The sequence below is a fragment of the Lepus europaeus genome, chromosome 10 (genome assembly GCF_033115175.1).
Source record: "Lepus europaeus isolate LE1 chromosome 10, mLepTim1.pri, whole genome shotgun sequence".
Classification (NCBI taxonomy): Eukaryota; Metazoa; Chordata; class Mammalia; order Lagomorpha; family Leporidae; genus Lepus; species Lepus europaeus.
Window position 1 is genome coordinate 90552918 of NC_084836.1, and position 16371 is coordinate 90569288.

At 45.0% G+C, this 16371-nt stretch overlaps 1 protein-coding gene across 1 annotated transcript; it reads left to right on the forward strand.

Annotated features, from left to right (window-relative positions):
• The first annotated feature begins 9 nt into the window (after nt 1-9).
• On the forward strand, nt 10-15454 carry MKKS (MKKS centrosomal shuttling protein). Its single transcript, XM_062203869.1, has 4 exons — nt 10-994; nt 3358-3533; nt 12645-12755; nt 14716-15454. Exons 1-4 carry the CDS (start codon nt 10-12, stop codon nt 15154-15156), a joined length of 1713 nt encoding a protein of 570 aa, XP_062059853.1. The 3' UTR covers nt 15157-15454.
• The last annotated feature ends 917 nt before the right edge of the window (nt 15455-16371 follow it).

The window sequence follows — 16371 nt, forward strand, 5'->3', positions numbered from 1 at the left end:
TAAAGTGACATGTCTCGTTTAGAAGCTAAGAAGCCATCATTGTGTGAAAGTGAACCACTGACGAGCGAGAGAGTCAGGGCCGCACTTTCTGTCTTGAAAGGCATCGTGACATCATGCTACGGCCCCTCCGGGAGGCTGAAGCAGCTGCACAATGGCCTTGGAGGTTATGTGAGGACAACTTCACAGTCCTGGGCCCTGCTCAGCAATCTCTCAGTCACTCACCCTGTATTAAAGATACTGACAGCCTCTGTGCAGAATCAGGCGGCGTGCTTCGGCGACTGCGGCTTATTCACAGCCATTCTCTGCTGCAACCTGATTGAAAATGTTCAAAGGCTAGCCTTGACCCCCGCCGCTGTCATTAGGTTAAATAAGCATCTCTTGAGTCTCTGCACTGATTACCTCAAGTCAGAGGCCTGTGGTTGCCGGATCCCAGTGGACTTCAGTAGTAGTCGGATCCTCCTTTGTTTGGTGCGCAGTATACTAACAAGTAAACCTGCCTGTATGCTCACCAGAAAGGAGATAGATCACATCAGTGCTTTGATCCTGAGAGCCTTTTTGTTCACCATTCCAGAAAACACCGAAGACCACATCATTTTAGGAAAGACCATAATCGTACCTTTGAAAGGTCAAAGAGTAATGGATTCTATTGTGTTACCTGGAATACTCATTGAAATGTCAGAAATTCAGTTTGTGAGGCTCTTGCCTTTCAAAAAAGCTGACGTCCTGAAGGTGGCTCTTTTTGGCATGTCCTTATCTGGAGACTTTTCTGACACTGGAGAAGGAACTGTGATGGTCAGTCGCGGGGTTTCTCTTGAAAATGCAGTCCTGGACCAGCTGCTTAGGCTAGGAAGGCAGCTAGTGAGTGACCACGTGGATCTGGTTCTGTGCCAGAAAGTCATTCACCCCTCCCTGAAACAGTTCCTCAGTACACACCGCGTCATTGCCATAGACAGAGTTGGTGGGACTCTAATGGAACCCCTGTGCAAAGTGACAGGTAAAAGTTACTCTGGGCTTGTGCCCCTTACAGCTAGTAAATCACACTCTCTTTCTGAGCCAAGATATTCTTGGTTTGTGTCACGGTTAACATCTTAAAACTTAAAACTTCTAGAAGCCGCCCACCTCAGCATGTGTGAGTATTGTTCCCTTAATGGAAGTGGAGTGATTATGCCATTTTCCATGTATTTAGCCCCAAAATGTACTACATATTCTATTATAATCGCACACCCATTTTACAGACTAAGAAGTCTTAACGCCTTATGATCATAAATTCTTTCATATTGTAACAAAATTCTTTTATTTGAATTGACAAAGCTTTTAAATCATGTTACATTCAGAAGGTAATCCTGCCATGAGAATAGCCCTCCGCTTATTTTTATTATAACTCCCAACAATTACTTGTGTGCTTCTATGGCCTAACTATAAATGTTGCAGATGGCAGGGAGGGTATGTGTGTGTGTGTGTACATATGTGAACGTATTTCAGCTGAACTCCTTGAGAGCCACAATCATTATCTTACTTTCCACACCCATAGCAGGCCTGGTGTTCCAAAGAGTTTGTTGAATTGACTGTAATATTTGCATTAGTAACATGCACGATTATATATTAACAGGCAAGAAATTCACTGTATCTCACAAACTCAGCGAAGTAAAAGCAGATGTAAAGTACATAGTCACATTAAAACAGAGAAAAATGCGAAGCTGAAGAGTTCCTGATTCGAGGCCCTTCTCAGTATCCTTCTAAACCACATTGACAGCTTACCAGAAAAATGATCATTTAGTTCCGCATTGATTGCAATTTTTAAGTTATTAGATGTAAACCAATGTTAAAATTCACTATGGTTTTACTATAAGTCATCAACATAAAATCTTTGAGTTTTTGCCCTTCCTTCCCATAACTGTCAAATGACCGTCAAAGTGGAAATTATTAAATAATGGAAATAATCTTTGGAACTTACAGTTGATATTGTGGGTCAGACTCATCCTTGAGTGTTGACTAGTTTTCATGAATTGGCCATTTAAAGCTTGTGAAGGTTGGGTATTCCCGATTAGTCAGGTTTTTGAAATGCTTAGCATTTTTGAAACACTTGGTTTTGTCCAGTTTATTTAGGAGGTGGACATTCTCATCCCCATGTTACTGTCACTTGAAGAAGCCCACCCCGAAAGCTTAAACAACCTCAAGGTCAGTGGCTGCTTAGCATAAGCCTGGCCTCTCCATCCAGAGTGTCTCCATCCTATGAAGCTGCACTGCATTATTGGAGAAACAGATCTTCCACCTTACTGCCCCCACAATGCTCCATAACAGAACAGTGGAACGGGGCTAAAACCCAAGCCGTCCAATGGGAGATGCCGGTATTTCAGGCAGCATCTTAACCAGATACCCACCCCTCTCTAAATCTTAGGTCATGCTAAAGTATTCTGTGTTCTTGAAGGTTTCAGAAAAAAAGGAGAGAATTAACAAATGAAGCTGTCCAGTGATTTTTTTTTTTTTTTTTTTTTTTTAGCTAGAGGAGTTTTTAGTCATCTTAACCCCATTAGCTTGAAAGAAATCTGGCCCAAAGTGGTGAATTGCGCAGTTAACAGTTTTCATCGTTAGCCTGTAAACTAGCGCTATTGATTTCCTGCATTAGTTTGGTGTAGGTTTCTTTGCTAATAAAATTTCCACTACATCTAGGGATTTTGGAAACAATTAAGTCATCCTAACTTCTTTTATTCACTTTTTTTTAAATGAATTTGTGATTTATAAATGTATTATTTTACCTGTACAGATAAGAGGGCAAAATACATAGTATGTCAAAGAACAGCAAAGTGAAATATGTATGTCATATTTGATTTGGCAAAATGTAGGTAGCTATTCACATACAGTACTAGACAAAAAGAATTTTAATGTTTACTGGAGTCCCAAATGAATTCAACTACACAAATACTTGGATAGCTTCATTTGAAAAATATTAATTTCTTAAAAACATGGCAGTTTCCCCTTTTACTGCCCTTTTTCCAGATTAGTGAGGCTCTAAATTTGGGGCCTCTGATCCCTGACTGGGCTTTCAGAGTCTCTGGACACTCTGGAAATATGTAGAATTGTGTCTTATCTTTCTCTGGGAAGAGAGTGCAAAACAGCTTCTCACAGATGGTGAAAGAGGCCTTTTTCCCTTTCTTTATTTATATATCATTTTAATAGCAGAATAGTACTTAATTCAGAGGACTAAGAAGATGCATTTTGTTATTTCTTTAATCTGTATTTCATATTTTCCATAGTATGCGTGTGGGAGTTTTATATTGATTAGGTATAAACATGACAGTTTGAATTGTTTGCTTCACCTTCACTTATATATTTTGTTTTCTAAACTTTAATAAACAGGAACACAGCCTATTGGTTCCCTAGATTCAGTGTCTTCCAGTAGTTATGGGAGTGTGAAAAATGTGTGCCCTGCACAGTGTGGCTCCAAGCACTTTCTTCATCTAATTCCCAGTGAAGCATCTATCTGCAGCTTGCTTCTCTGCAACAGAAACGACACTGCCTGGGATGAGCTGAAGGTAGGCAGTGAGCTCCAAGTTCATAGCCAGGGGCTGAGGCAGGGCAGGGACTCGGTGGGTACTCAACAGGTACTGTTAATTTGATTTTTTTTTTAAAGATTTATTTTATTTGAAAAGCAAACTTAGAGACAGATAGGGAGAAAGAGATCTTGTATCTACTTGTTCACTCCCACAAGTGGCTGCAACGGCCAGGGCCGGGCCAGACAAGCCAGGAGCTGCTCGGCGCCGTCCTCGTCCAGCAAGAGACAGAGACCGAACACTTTGCACGGGGTTCCTTTATTGCTCGGCAAGCAGGAGATCCAGCTTCGATCTCTTCTGGGCAGGAACTTCCCTTACACCCGCGTAGCAAGGGTTTATATGCACAATACACGTCACAAATCAGGTGATAGGCTAGAAGCGCGGGGATAGGACAATCTCGTGGCAAGGCGGGAAGGAGCGAGCTAGAGCGGGAAATCTAAGGCGGGAAGGAGCGAGCAAGAGCGGGAACTCCCTGAGATGAGGAAGAACCCGGAAGCAGGGAGTCGGCGCCATCTTAGGGGCACGGTTCCTCCGGTCTGGTTCCCTACATCTCCCTCCTTTTGTTTTTGCACAAATCACATCCCCGACGGCCCTGGCTCATGAGGGCCGGGAGAATATTTACTAGGCAGAGAGTAGAGGTGCATACCCAGCGTGCTTGTGATCCGTTAGTTACGGAACTTTAAGGGCCTGGCCACAACCCCTGATGTCTCCGTTAGGGATCAGTTTTTATTTCCTTTTGTTGGGGCAGGCTGGGAATTGAACCTGCATGCATATGCATATGCTCTCCCAGGACCCCCGGAACCCCCGGGTGGACTCCTGCTGCAGTACCTTTGGTCTCGCATACCCAGTTTTCGCTCCCCGTCAGGGATGGGTGATACAGCCCAATGAATGAGAGGGGGAACAAGACAACTTGAGGAAGGTGTGTGCCTGATGGAGGCATTGTCCATATGTGAGGCGTGAGTAGGGATGGGGGGACGAGGGTTTTAATCGCTTTGTTAGCTGTTGGTGGCGGAGCTGGTCCTGTGGGCCTCCGCCATCAGAGATATGCACGGGTGCCGTAGTGCGCCAGCACGCCCACTGTCCAGGCGTACCAACACAGGGGGCTGAGAGGTAGGGGGATGAATGGACTACCTGTGGCAAATGGTCAGGACTAGAGGACCTGTGAGTACTTTGTAACTGGGTGGCATAGTACGACTGACCGCCAGAAGTGCATTGGAAGTATGAGGAATCGCAAGAGCTGTGTATGGATTTTTGAAAGGTCGAGCAAGGACAGGAGTGGTTTTTGCTATGGGGATCAGAAACGCGGGGTTTGGGCACACATATGTAGCCGCGTGGTAGGCCGGGGATCCCCTGGAGGGGCAGATATGCAGTTTTGTCCCCACAATCAGCTGTGGCGATGTGAGTACGCTGCAGTACGGTGTTGCTGGTCCCCCCCTTGCAGTCGCAAGGGTTGCCTACGTTCTGCAGTAAAGCAGTGGGGTTGGAGTTAAAGCCCGCATAAGAGCCAGGGAGCAAAGCCGCTGCCAGTATGAAGAAGCGGAAGGGGTGCATCTCACGTCTCGTTGTTTTGTTGCAATTTGTCGTCCTGTGAGAGCGTGGTAATCTCGGTTATCTCGGGGGAGATGTCGTCCGTAGGTGATAGAGGTGTATCTTGCGGCGGCGGGGCTGTTTTTCTGACCAATCTTTCCGGTATCCAGAGAGGTTTTCTTCCAGATTTCTGTGGGAAGACACAGACCGCGCCTCGGTTCCAGCATAATACCGGATCCGGGCCGTACCACTTTCCCGTGAGGACATCTTTTCAACGGACATAGCCTCGTGAAGATGGCTCCTTTAACATGTGTCTCTCAGCGGGGGACATAGAATGATCTGTCAAATTCAAAAAGTTTATAGTAAACAGTGCAAGGGAGAGGCGCATTTGAGGGGTTTTGCCCGTGGCAATTCCCTCCTTTTGTTTTAAGAGAAAAGCCTTGAGGGTTTGATGAGCCCTTTTAATTATGGCCTGTCCCTGAGGGTTACAAGGGATTTTAGTTTTATGTTGTACCTGCATACGGGTGTAGAAATCTTGGAATGATTTACTTGTGTATGTAGGACCATTATCTGTTTTTAAAGTTTTTGGTTTGTCCCAGGCTGTCCATGCAGCAAGGCAGTGATTAATGACATGGGTGGTACGCTCACCCGTCTCCAGAGAAGCAAAAATTACTTGGGAACAGGTGTCAACTGACACATGAACATACTTTAAGGTCCCAAACTCGGATATGTGGGTGACATCCATCTGTCAGATATGTCCTGGTAGTAATCCTCGGGGATTAACCCCCACCGAAGGCACAGGGGTTAAAGTAGGGCATGCGGCACAATGGCGAACAATATCGCGAGCGGCAGCACGAGAAAGACCGAATTTGGCGGCAAGGGTTTTTGCGTTTACATGGAACTCTGAATGAAACTGGATAGCCTGCTCTTTTGGGGAAGAAAATTGGAGTATCCAAATGGGGCGTGTGGCTTGATCAGCTATAGCATTGCCTGTGGTCATGGGTCCAGGTAAGGAAGAATGAGCTCTAATATGAGTAATAAAGAAAGGAGCAGACCGATTTCAAATAGATTTTTGCAGGGTGAGGAAAACTGTCGCTACGGAGGATGAAGAATTGACTAGTCCTGCGGCCTCAAGGATAGACACAGAATTAACCACATAGCGTGAATCAGACACAATATTGACAGGTCCGGGGAAATCAGAGAAGACTTGGTTAACTATAAGAAGTTCAGTTACCTGGGGGGAGTTAGTAGCGAATTGGAATGTTTTTGGCACAGATCCTGAAACAACATATGCACCGACTCCTGTTTTAGAACCGTCGGTATACACTACTGGGGCTCCCTGTAAGGGCTTTTGGGATGTGGACTTTGGAAAAATAACTGGGTGAGACTGAACAAAGGTTAGCAAAGGATCAGAGGGTGTTTTGTTTGTAATAGTTGCGGAAGTGGAGCAGACTAAAACCGCCCAAGCATCAGTACAAGCGATTAGCACACGTACCTGTTCCATGGAATAGGGGACAACAATGGTGGATGGTTCGCGTCCAAAATGTTGGATAGCCCTCTGAATGGCTAGGAGAGTTATCTCCGCCACTGCCACGGGATAGTAACTAATAGATCTAGTAGATGACATTGAGGGATGGATCCAGAGGAGAGGCCCATCCTGCCATAGGACCGCGGTGGGCTGTTTAAGGGTGTCGAGGACCCAAAGAGTAAGGTCTCCCGCAGGGTCCCAACGTTTTAGGGCAGCTTTACTAAGGGCATTGTTGACAATTGACAGTGCTTGTTTGGCCTCAGAGGTGAAGGTTCGGGGGGAAGCAAGATCCGGGTCTCCTTTAAGTATATTAAAGAGGGGCTGCAATGCAGCATTAGGAATGTTAAGGTAGTGCCTAATCCAATTGATATCCCCTAAAAGTTTTTGTAAGTCATTTAGAGTGGAGATAGCATTGATTTTTATTTGAATTTTTTGAGGTTTAATTTGAGTAGGGGCGACTATAGCCCCAAGATAAGAAACTACAGACGACAATTGCACCTTATTAGGTGCAATATGCAGCCCTGCCCCTTCCAGCACTTGTTGGAGTGTACTGTATAAGGCCAGGAGCCTCTCTGCTGTGGGGGCTGCACACAGTAGGTTGTCCATATAATGTAGGCACCTGTAGTCGGAATATCGGTCTCTAAGAGGTTTTAGTACTTGGGCTACATAGACTTGACACATGGTGGGGCTATTAGTCATACCCTGAGGCAAGACTGTCCACTCCCAACGCTTGTCCGGTTGTTCCTGGTTCTGGGTGGGGACAGTAAAAGCAAAACGTGGGGTATCCTTTTTGTCCAATGGAATGGAAAAGAAACAATCCTTAAGATCTATTACAATAACAGGCCATTGGTTGGGAAGTGCCGAAAGCAGAGGAAGACCACGTTGCACAGGGCCCATAGGCTGCATCTGTGCGTTGACTGCCCTAAGATCATGTAAGAGTCTCCATTGACCTAATTTTTTGCGGATGGCAAAAATAGGCGTATTCCATGGAGAGGTGGATGGGATCAAATGACCAGCGTTGACCTGCTCCAAGACCAGAGTGTTGACTGCCTCCAGTTTCTCCTGAGATAGGGGCCACTGTGGAACCCAGACGGGTACGTCCGTTAGCCACGAGATGGGTAAAGGCTCCACTGGTTTAGGAGGCGAAACAGTGACCCCTAGGAAAAACCCAGGCCAACTTTACTTGGTCTTTGTTTTGGTTTAATGGGGGAAGGGTGGCCCTGGAGCTGGACACCGAGTCCCTTGCCTGGGACGTAACCCATATTTTGTAGCATAGATCGTACTGCAGGGGAAGTGGTGACCAAAGCAACATCCATTTCGGCCAGGACGTCTCTCCCCCAAAGGGAAATGGGTAGAGGTAAAATGAATGGAGAAAACTGTCCTCTATGACCCTCGCTATCCTGCCATGACAACAAGGCTGCACTGATTTTTGGGAAATGAGCAAAACCAAGTCCTTGTAAGGTTTGTTCCGCCACATTTGTAGGCCATGTACTAGGCCAGTCCTTTGTTGCTATAATGGATTTGTCGGCTCCTGTGTCTAAAAGTCCCTTAATGTCCTTGCCATTAATCTGCAACACTAAAGTGGGACGTTTATTTAAAAGCATATGTAAGCCGGTAAAATTAATGCCAGAGGACCCAAAGTTACCAGCGCCGCGAACGTGGTTTTTAGCTGGGATTAAAGAGTGAAGACTGGGCAGTAATAACATTTGTGCGATACGGTCTCCAGGATTGATTACTAAAGGTCCCTGAGGGGCCTGAACCATGATCTTTACTTTACCAGTGAAATCAGAGTCAACTACCCCGGGGATCACAGCTAGCCCTCGGAGGGCGGCGGAGGACCGACCCAACACTAATCCAACCGAATCCGGGGGCAGAGGACCGGAGCAGTCGCTCTCTACTAATTGTACCCCCATCTCCGGAGTTAAGAGGAGAGGGGAGGTGGCGCGGAGGTCCAGGCCTGCGGACCCGTGAGTGGCACGGGCTGAGGGTGCACTGGGTGTAGCGCAGACACGGGAGGTGGAACCTGAGAGTAGATTTGATTTTGGGGGCTCCTCGCTGGGTTGGGGAGCCCCCTCTGGCCGTTTTTTGGCCCCTGGGCGCTACCTGTAAGTGGGTTGCCATCGATATCGAAAGCAGAACGGCATACCTCTGCCCTATGAGGGCCCTTGTGGCAACGGCGACAAGGCTCTATGCCTGAAGGCTGTGCCGTGGAATACCCATGGCTGAGATTGGGGCAATCGCGTTTTCTGTGACCCGGTTGATGACATTGGAAGCAAAGTCCTGAAGATATGGGGGGTCGGGTCGATTTAGATTTTGGACTGTTTTCTTTGACTTTTGCCAGCATTGCAGCTAGGCCCGCATTAGTAAGTGGCCCACCGGTATCTCTGCAGTATTTTAACCAGGAGTCCAGAGATTTATGTCTATATTGTCGAAGAATGTTTTTGCACTCTTTATTAGCCTGCTCAAAAATAATTTGTTTGACCAGTGGCTGAACGTCAACCTCGGAAGGGAAAATACGCGACGCAGCCTCAAGTATGCGAGCGACAAAATTAGCGAAGGGTTCGGCCGTGCCCTGAACGATCTTGGTGAGGTGGCTAGCTGAGTCACTTGGATTGGACGCCTGCCTCCACGCACGTTGGGCACAGTTGGAAATTTGCCTGTATACTTGTCTAGGGAATTGGGTCTGGTCAGCCTGATAAGGTCCACGCCCTAAAAGCATATCAGCATTCCACGTAGGGTGGCCGTCCTCAGCATTTTCATCTGTCTGGTCATGACAGCACTCTGTATTCATAGATTGCCACAAAAGAAAGCCGCCTGGACTTAAACAGGCCCGAGCCAATTGGGTCCAGTCGCTAGGTGTTAAAATGGACTGGCCGACTGATTCAAGGAGTGACAATGTGAATGGGGCTGTGGGTCCATAGTCATGGACCGCAGCCTTAAGTTGTTTTAATACTGTCATGTCCAATGGTTCGTGCCGGGCCTCTCGCGTGCCCAAAGCCAAAACAGGGTAAGCCTGAGCGGGGGCAGCGGGAGCGCCAGTTCGCAACTGTTTCCAGGCTTGTTGATGAAACTGTCTGCCTGAAAAAGGTGGCACATTTGGGACGTTTAATGGCCATGGCGGCACGGGTGTTAGATGGGGCTGAGGCACGCCTACATGACCGCCAGTAGGAGGCGCTGCGTCTTTAATCTGATGGGCGGGCACGACATCGATAGGAGGAGCCGTAGGCACTAGAGGGCGTAAACAGGCATCTTTTAACTTTTGCCGCAGCTGCGCATACGTAGGAGGCGGGGATTTAGGATCGCCGTCCCCTTCCCCCTCAGACTCAGAGGAGGCGGAGCCACATTCGGAGCCTGAGGCCAGTGAGGAAGTCTGGCATCCCGTGTCCTTAAATTGTATGAGGTCCCGGGCGCCGTCCGAGCTCTGAGAACGAACTTTCTCGAGAGCCTCGCGAACCGCCGTAAGAGTCGGGCGGTCCGCTCCCACCGACCTCTCCTCTTGGAGGCACGCCCGCAGTAGTTCCCATAAGGGGAGAACAACGGGGTCGATATCGGGTTCCTGGGGATCGTTAACTGTGCGCCGGAGATCCTTTCCTAATTTCTCCCAAGACTCAAGAGTTATTTGGCCCTCGTGGGTGAGCCACGGCGCAAAGAAATCAACACTTCCAAGGAACCTGACAAGTGTGGTCTTAGAAACCTTAATCCCTTTGCTACGCAATAATGCTTTTAACGGATTAAGCAACATTGAATGGCTAGATGAATTTCCCATTTTCAGTTTAAAGCGGGAAGACACGTCCGCTATCTTATTTTCAGTTTAAAGCGGGGGAACAAGTCTGCTATTCTTTCAGTTTAAAGCGGGGAAACAAGTCTGCTATTCTTTCAGTTTAAAGCGGGGAAACACGTCCGCTATCTTAGGGTGCGTCCACCCTCCAACCACGAGATATACCTCACTCGCGGGGCCCAGACGGTAAGACTGACCTCGCTTACCTTCTACTTACCGGGCAACGTAGAGGAAGCTCCCCGTACGGGCCACCAGCTGCTCGGCGCCGTCCTCGTCCAGCAAGAGACAGAGACCGAACACTTTGCACGGGGTTCCTTTATTGCTCGGCAAGCAGGAGATCCAGCTTCGATCTCTTCTGGGCAGGAACTTCCCTTACACCCGCGTAGCAAGGGTTTATATGCACAATACACGTCACAAATCAGGTGATAGGCTAGAAGCGCGGGGATAGGACAATCTCGTGGCAAGGCGGGAAGGAGCGAGCTAGAGCGGGAAATCTAAGGCGGGAAGGAGCGAGCAAGAGCGGGAACTCCCTGAGATGAGGAAGAACCCGAAAGCAGGGAGTCGGCGCCATCTTAGGGGCACGGTTCCTCCGGTCTGGTTCCCTACAAGGAGCTTCATTCAGGTCTCCACTTGGGCCACTGTCTGCTACTTTTCCAGGTGCACCAGCAGGGAGCCAGATTGGAAAAGGAGCAGCCAGGACTTGAACCGTCATTCAGATGGGATGCTGGCATTGCAAGTGGCCTTAACCAGCTGTGCCACACACCAGCCCCAGTGTTTTCCACATTAGTGAGACTTGCTTTTTTTTTTCTCCCCATGACCTCCATGGGTTGCATAGAAAGCAAAAACAAAAATGAAAGAAGCAAAGTCACAGTAAAAGTTTAATTGTGACATAGTAGACTCTGCATGAATGGTCATTTATTATTTCTACCATTTACAAGTAACCTAAAAGGTCCTTTACAGGTAAATTTGAGAAATTATTTTAAATTATGTAGTCTTTGATGCTAATGTATGAATTATTCAATTAGAAGCTGAGCTCCCTTTGTGGGCACTGTGGCATAGCAGGTTAAATCAATGCCTGCAGCAACAACATCCCATATGGGCAACAGTTCAAGTCCCAGCTGCTCCATTTCTGATCCAGCTCCCTGCTAATGCACCTGAGAAGGCAGCAGAGGATGGTCCAAGTACTTGGGCCTCTGTACCCACAACAGAGACCAGGAAGAAGCTCCTGGCCTTGACCTGGCCCAGCCCCAGCCATTGTGGCCATTTTGGGGAGTGAACCAGTAGATGGAAGACTCTTGGTCTCTGCGTTTCTCTCTAACTCTGCCTATCAAATAAAAAATCTTTAATTAAAAAAACAGAGTGAGCTCCCCAAGTCAATACTGATCATTTAACTCTTAGTGGAGTTTGTTGTTCTCTGCCAGCAGTAACACATACAGCTTTTATATAAGGGAAATGATAATCTATGATCTACAGTCACAAGTCTGAAAATTCATTTCATTTAAAGATATATCTTTGGTGAATATTGAAAGTTTGTCTGTTTTTTTAGTGCTTGGTTGTAAATGTTTTATCAGTTTGAAATATATGCTGTAGCATTTATACAAATAATGTATTTAGACTGAAATAATTTTTTTCTTTAGTTCTTATTTATTTATTTGAGAGCAGAGATGCAAAGAAAGATGGAGGTCTTCCATCTACAAGTTCACTCCCTAATGGCTGCAGCAGCCAGGCCCGGCTAGGCCAAAACCAGGAGCTGTGAACTCAATCCGAGTCTCCCACATGGGTGATGAGGACTCAAGACTTACTTAGGTCATTGCCTGCTACTTCCCAGGTGGTGTATTAGCAGAAAGCTAGAATCAGGAGCCAGAGCTGGGACTCGAACCCAGGCACTCCAATATGGGAGGTGCCTCAAGCAACAGCTTAACCTTTCAACCATACTCCTGCCCCTAATTTTTTTTTTTTAGTAGAAGTACCACAAAGTTTGTTAATCCAGATATTTTGAGGCCATATATTTGTGAATCACAATTTGAAGACCGCAGTATATACGAAAGAAAATTTAAAATGGCTTCATGAAAAGAAACTTCGGCTAAACTGCCTTCTTCATTCTATTATTCCATAATGTATTCATCACGTGACAACCTGGACAAAGCAGATTGTGTCCTTTTGCAATTAAAGTCATGCTTTTTGAGTGTGTTGTGTAGCTTTGAGAACGCTTCTATTTCTTCATCCTTCTGATGTGGATGCCTGCTATTTTGTTTTGCAGCTCACATGCCAAACAGCACTGCATGTCTTACAGTCAACACTCAAGGAACCATGGGTTTTGTTGGGCGGTGGCTGTACTGAAACTCATCTGGCTGCATATATCAGACACAAAGTAAGTTAGTCCCATCCAGATTGAATTCTCAGCAACTCTTGTTTTATATGATAATAAAGCCAAATAATAATAACCTGGAGCTTCTAATACTACATTTTTCATCATCTAAATCAGTTATTTTTACTGGAAAAGACTTGAGGAAAATAACACTTGTAAAGATAAGGTCATACCTTCATTGCAATGATTATTGCAGATCTAATCCTTTAGCAGATGATCACAGTCTTTCAGGACTGTCCATATGCACTGCATGTTGAAACTAGAACTTTAGAGTTCTCATGATTTAAATGTGAAACACTTGGTATTCACAATGAAAGGGCTGGGGTTCTAACAAAATGCTTCAGTACCTTCTGGAGAATCAAGAAAATAATTACTTTCATTTACCAGTGCATTCAGGAATCAGATTTTAGATATAAATATGGATAAATATACTCTACTAAATAGAATTTTTGAATGGTCCGGGAAACTATTTCCTTCAACTGTCAGAGAAGTTTAGTGCATTCTAGCTGATTAGTTACTTCACTGGTATCAGGCTACTTTTTTTTGAAAATGGATACAAAGAACTGTAAATGTTTTCCATATATTCAGAGTCAATTCATTGGGCAGACAGGAAAAGTTATTGAGAGGAGCTTTGCAGAGCTTCTAGTAGGTGACTGATATTAAAGAGTAAACATCCATAGATATGCCCCATGATGATTTCTGAAATAAGAATCTGTTAGAGCCGGCGCCGTGGCTCAATAGGCTAATCCTCCACCTGTGGCGCCGGCACACCAGGTTCTAGTCCTGGTCGGGGCGCCGGATTCTGTCCCAGTTGCCCCTCTTCCAGGCCAGCTCTCTGCTGTGGCCAGGGAGTGCAGTGGAGGATGGCCCAAGTGCTTGGGCCCTGCACCCCATGGGAGACCAGGATAAGCACCTGGCTCCTGCCATAGGATCAGCGCGGTACACCAGCCGCAGCGTGCTGGCCGCGGCGGCCATTGGAGGGTGAACCAACGGCAAAGGAAGACCTTTCTCTCTGTCTCTCTCTCTCACTGTCCACTCTGCCTGTCAAAAAAATAAAATAAAATAAATAAAAAAAAGAATCTATTAGAAGATAAAGCTCATTCACTAAAAGTTATCAGAATACACATTATGAAAGACAAAGTCTTCAGCAGTCTATTCATTCAGAATAGACAGTAATGGAATCTGCAGGTGAAATTAAGTAAATATAGAAGGTTCTGGAGAAAGCAAAGGATTCAAATAAGATTTTGCAGAAACAATACAGCAGGGAGGATATGGAGGAAAACATGCAGTAGAGATTATTTCATGTAGTTCAAACCTCCCATTTTAAGAAAAAGGAAATTATCACTGTTTTTCAGTTGTTAGAGTACTGGTTCTTAACCATCATTCAGTTATTAGTGTGCTAATATGTTCATTTTTATTACTCATGGACTTTCCATGATAAAATTTTGAGAACTATGGAACTAAAAAAAAAAAAAATCCTGTTTAAATTCTTATTACTTTTCTTTAATTTAAAATTATTCATTTTAAAAATCTTAACATAAAAAATTGTACTTAAGGTATCTTAATAATAACCTGTGCCTTCTTGTTTTAAACACATTTTGCGAGTGCAGTAAGCACTTTATTGGTGCCGTTAGTCTTCAGGAACCTCCGAGTGTGTGCATCACAGCCTCGGATGTGCGTCATGCCTCGCCCTCCGTGTCTTCAGAAGGCCCGGGCAGTCATTCCGAATAGCCGGATACTGGAGTTGCTCAGACTCGTTCTTTCTCCTAACCTGACTGGTAGCATGCATTATTCACTATAACCAAGCAGGTGAAGGGATTGCAACCTTAGGCCCGCTAACCCATACAAACCCATGCGACAGTAAGTAGCATCTTTGTGAATAAGGTTCTGATCAAGTGTCCTATTTTTCTGAAACGTCCTTATATTAACTGCTCTGTGTTTTCAATGGTTTTGTTACCCTCAGACTCACACCGAGCCAGAAAACCTTCTCAGCGATGATGGATGTACTAAGACAGAACTGGAACTAATTGCTGAAGCATTCTGCAGCGCTCTGGAATCTCTCGCCGGCTCTTTGGAACATGATGGAGGTGAAACTCTCACCGACATGAAGTATGGGCACTGTTGGTCAGTTCAGGCAGGTTCTCCCGCTGTTGTCAGCTGGGCAGATTTGCTTTCACAGTGTGGCTGTGGGTTACACAATAGCCAGGAAGAACTCAGCTGGTCTTTTTTAAAAAGTACACGTCATCCTGTTGCACCAGATACCTGCCTTCCACAAAAAGCTACAGACTCAGCCGGCGGCCTGACCGTGGACTGTTTGACTGCTAAGCTTGGTGGCCTCCAGGTGGCTGTAGAAACAGCCAATTTGATTTTGGATCTTTCATACATCATTCAAGATAAAAACTGATAAAAGAGAATGATGTGTTTATATTATGAAACAAACCCATTAGGTATCAAGAAAAGCAGTTTATTCTAAGTGTGTTTGCATATTTGGATAGATGATTCATAAAATTCTAGATAAACTTATTTAAGGAACAAAAGGTATAATTCTGTAATAGAAATGTCACAGAATAATACATGTGAATCATTGTTAATATGAATATTGTGCTGATCTGAGGAATTCTCATTGATTGCTGTGCATTGTTTTAAATTTTGGTTATTGTTATTTTAACATCTTTCTAAGAACATACAGAAATAAATTCTTACTGCATACTCTAATTGGATATGTTTATATTATCTAATTAATAGTTATTCTATATGTTTATAATGTAAAATTAGGTTCCAAAGTATCACAAAGCACCCTGTATGTATTGCTCAATCAAAAGAAGTATTCAGGCTACACCTGTAGTAAAAGTCCACTTTTCTCAGTGCCCTTTTTCTCAGACTATGATTAGGAAATTATCTAGACCTAGGTTACCTACAATTCCTAGTTTGTATCACTAGTCCACGTTTTTGTTATTTTAAGGAAATGTGTGATTAGGAAAAAGGGGTTAATAAGTTCATATAATAATTAAAAGTGAAACAACTGGGTAATACCTTCACATTTAAATAGGAAGAAAGGAGCTGGTGTTTGGCAGTGTGGTTAGGACACCTCTTGGGATGCCCACATCCCATATCAGAGGGCCTGATTCAAGTCCCTACTCTTCCACAGCCCAGCATCCTGCTAATTCACACCCTGGGAGGCAGCAGATGATGGCTTAAGTGCTTGGGTCTCTGCTGCCCACATGAGTGCCGAAATGAGTTCCATTCTGCACAAAATCTGTGACGTAATAAATTCTAAGTCAAGTTTTGGTTATTTTTTTGTTGTGCAGCAATAGATTCCTAATAGAGGCAGGAAGAAAGCTGACTTGTGATTACTTACTGAAAATCTGTTCACACAAGTAGATAAAAGCATTCTTGATGCCTCTGGACTTTCACCATCACCCCGAAAAGTTTTCTCCGTCACACGTATTTATATGGTTTTTACAATTGCTGAAGAAATTGTGTCACACAAGAATGTGAGAATTGTTTTGGTTCTCCTTGGTCCTATATTGCATTTTTAAATTGTTCCAGGAAGGGCTAATGCAATTGACTATACTTTTTACTTTCCATAATAGCCATTTTAGCTCTGTCATTTTTAGCT